This window comes from Aotus nancymaae, unplaced genomic scaffold (assembly GCF_030222135.1).
Source record: "Aotus nancymaae isolate 86718 unplaced genomic scaffold, 86718_ANA_hifiasm-v0.15.2.pri h1tg000028l, whole genome shotgun sequence".
Lineage (NCBI taxonomy): Eukaryota > Metazoa > Chordata > Mammalia > Primates > Aotidae > Aotus > Aotus nancymaae.
The window spans coordinates 6,180,361-6,183,650 of record NW_026988441.1 but is presented as its reverse complement, the minus strand read 5'-3'; the positions used below and the strand labels follow the sequence as shown (position 1 = coordinate 6,183,650).

At 60.4% G+C, this 3,290-nt stretch overlaps 1 protein-coding gene across 2 annotated transcripts in view; it reads left to right on the top strand.

The window, feature by feature from the left end:
- Positions 1–2,021: 2,021 nt before the first annotated feature.
- The window catches only part of TRPM4 (transient receptor potential cation channel subfamily M member 4), a 48,655-nt gene continuing 47,386 nt past the window's right edge, over positions 2,022–3,290 (top strand). The window contains exons 1-2 of one of the 2 annotated variants that reach the window (XM_064381057.1): positions 2,022–2,105; positions 2,405–2,472. In XM_064381057.1, the coding sequence (XP_064237127.1) occupies positions 2,082–2,105; positions 2,405–2,472 (92 nt within the window). In that variant the 5' untranslated portion in view covers positions 2,022–2,081. Of the gene's footprint in view, positions 2,106–2,404; positions 2,473–3,290 lie in introns of those variants that run through there. The other variant, XM_064381058.1, reaches the window with a different exon arrangement.

Below are 3,290 nucleotides of genomic sequence, written 5' to 3'. Positions count from 1 at the left end.
ACCCCCCTCCAGGGCCCTCCCTCCCCACTCCCCAGCCAATAGGGCCTTTCCCCTCCCCTCTCTCCAGCTAAATTTACTCTCAGCCCTGAGTTATTCTGGGTCAGTCCCCCGCCTGCCCGCCTCCTACTCCTCCTCCTCCCAGCTGGGGAGGGGACCTGTGGAGGGGTCTCTCCCCGGCCAGGAGATGGAGATCAAGGGGCTTGACTTTGGCCTGCCAACAAGCTCCTGCTCGGCAGCTGCAAAGACAAAGGCTAGACTTTTAGCAGGTCAAGTTCAGGGACACTGGGGTACCTGGGGGAGGCAGAGGGGAGAGACCCCAGCGACGGAAGGACTGGGGGTTGGATTGCGGGGAGTTTCTAGCCGGAATGGCATGTGTTGGTGAGAGAGTGATGTCAATTTCGAGACCCTGGAATTGAGGGAAGGAACGTGGCCCTCAGCACAGGCACCCATGACCTCCTGTCCCTGGAACTCAGATCTGGGGGCAGGGACTGGACCAGGCCAGGGCTATAAATATAGCTGGGAGGGGTAGGGGGACTCAGGTTACAGAGGCCACAGCTGTCCCTATCACAGAGGGCTGGCAGGAGACACGTGGCTTTGCCCATCTCTGTTTCAGTATCTCCCCTCTTCACCTGTTGTGACTGCCCCACTCAGGGTCTCCTTTCCTGTTCACGGATCCTCCTTTCTCTTCCATTCTGTCACCTGCTTTCTCATGGTCCCTGTCCCCCTCCATGGGATTGCCTCTCCCTCTCACTCTGGGTTCTGTCCCCCTCTCATCTGAGTGTCTGTCCTTCACCCAAGTCTGTGTCCCTCTCTCTCCCCCTCTCATCTGAGTGTCTGTCCTTCACCCAAGTCTGTGTCCCTCTCTCTCCCCTCAATCTCTGGCTTCTCCTTTCTGAGTTCCTGCCCTTCGCCCCACTCTGGTTTTTCGCTACCCTCTGCCCCTTGTCTCAGTCAAGGTGGCTTCTCTGCCATCGCTGGCATCCACCTCTCTGGGTCCAAGTCCCCCTCTCCCTGCATCTCTGTCCCCACCTCTGAGTCTCTGTCCCCCCCTCTCTGAGTCTCCATGCCCCTCTCTCCCTGGGTCTCTGTCCCTCTCTCCCTGGGTCTCTGTCCACCTCTCTCTCTGGTCTCTGTCCCCCCCCGGGTCTCTGTCCCCCTCTCTCTGGGTCTCTGTCCCCCTCTCTCTCTGGGTCTCTGTCCCTCTCTCTTTGGGTCTCCGTCCCCCTCTCTCTTTGGGTCTCTGTCCCCCTCTCTCTCTGGGTCTCTGTCCCTCTCTCTCTGGGTCTCTGTCCCCCTCTCTCTCTGGGTCTCTGTCCCCCTCTCTCTGGGTCTCTGTCCCTCTCTCTCTCTGGGTCTCTGTCCCTCTCTCTTTGGGTCTCTGTCCCTCTCTCTGGGTCTCTGTCCCTCTCTCTGGGTTCTCTGTCCCCCTCTCTCTCTGGGTCTCTGTCCCTCTCTCTCTGGGTCTCTGTCCCCCTCCTCTCTCTGGGTCTCTGTCCCCCTCTCTCTGGGTCTCTGTCCCTCTCTCTCTCTGGGTCTCTGTCACCCTCTCTTTAGGTCTGTCCCCGTCCCCCTCTCTCTGGGTCTCTGTCTCCCCCTGTCTCTCTGGTCTCTGTCCCTCTCTCTCCCTGGGTCTCTGTCCCCCTCTCTCTCTGTGTGTCCATCTCTGGGTCCCTGCTGCCTCACCATCTGACCCCTGCCCCTAATCTCTGTCTCACTCTCTTTGGGTTAAAGTATCCCCTCCCTGTGTGGCATCCCCCTTTCTGATCTCTGTTCTCTCTCCGCCACCGGCCCCCCAACTCCTTCTGTCCCCCTCTCGCTCTGTCCCTCGGAGTCCCCGCTACGTGTCTCTCGCCCCCACAGCCCCCGGCCCGGGCCTCTGCGTCCCCCAGATCGCGGTCCCTTGGTCCCTTTATCGCGGCCTCGGGCCCGCCCTCTCTCCGCCTCCCGCTTTGGCGTCTCCAAGACTCCCCGCCCCTCAGACCTTGCCCCGCCCAGGCTGGGCTGGAAAGTGGCGGATCCGGTTTGTCCTGGGCGGGTCTGGAAGCGGAGCCTGCGGAGGGAGCGCCGGGGCCGCGGGCAGCATGGTGGTGCCGGAGAAGGAGCAGGTGAGCCCCGGACCGGGATCTGCGGGAGCGCGGAGCTGTGGGCCTCACCTCTAGGTTCTCAGTAAGGAGGGCGCTGGACACCCCGATTCCTGGGTCAGACGCAGGAGGGGGATGGGAGGGTCCGGGTTCCAGGGTCCCGGGCGTGGGGGTCGAGACTCCTGAGTCTGGAGCAGGAGGGCGCTGGGGGCCCGGACTCCTGTGTCCGTGGAGAGCGCACGGGGTGGGTGGCTCTGTGTCCCAAAGGGCAGAACGGGGTGCCCCCCACCCACTTCCACCCCGACATTTGTTCCTGTGCCCAGAGCTGGATCCCCAAGATCTTCAAGAAGAAGACCTGCACGACGTTCATAGTCGACTCCACAGATCCGGGGTGAGTTCGCCCCGGGACTGACCCCAGAGGGTCCGCAGCCCGCTGACCCCGCCCACACGGCCACGCCCGCCACTGGGCCACGCCCATGTCACGCCCCTTTTCCGATTCTGGGACTCGGGGACCTTCCCAAGGGCGTTCCCTGCCGGCGCTCTCCCTCTAGGAGGGTCTGGCTCTGTGTAGACACCCCCCCCACTGTCCATTTGCCATTCTCCCGCCCGGGGTCCGTGTAGGCGCTCCAGAGCTCGGTTCTGTTTCTTTCCACCCCAGTGTCTCTTCTGTGTGTCTCTGTCTCTTCGTGTCGTTTTTCGTGTCTCTTGTCTTTCCCTTTTGGGTATTTCTGTTTCATTCATTAGTTTATTCGTTCATTCATTCATTCATCCATCCGTGCAAGAAACCCTCACTCAGCACTCCAAAGGGAGGAGGTCTCTTTAGTCTGATTCAACGGCCCTGCCAGCTTTCAAATTTCCCTTAGGACACGTGCTGTGTGGCTTTGGGCAAATCATTTCACCTCTCTGGGTCCCGTTTCTCATCTGAGCTTAAAAAGAGGCTTGATCTCCTGGGGTTCTTATGAGAATTAAACAAGTTAATGCTTGTGATATTCCTGGAACAGTGCCCAGCGCAGAAAGTGGGAAAATATCTGCAGTTCCCACTGGGAGGTGGCAATTATTACTGCCTCTTGACCTGTGCTGACCCGGCCCAGAGGCAGGCCCTGTGCCTGGGTGGCCGGGGAAGCCACTTGACCTAGATAGGGTGTGTGCGTCCTTCAGGAGCTCCTGGCCTTCAGTGATGGCCTCTGAACCGGATTCAGGCTTTCTAGT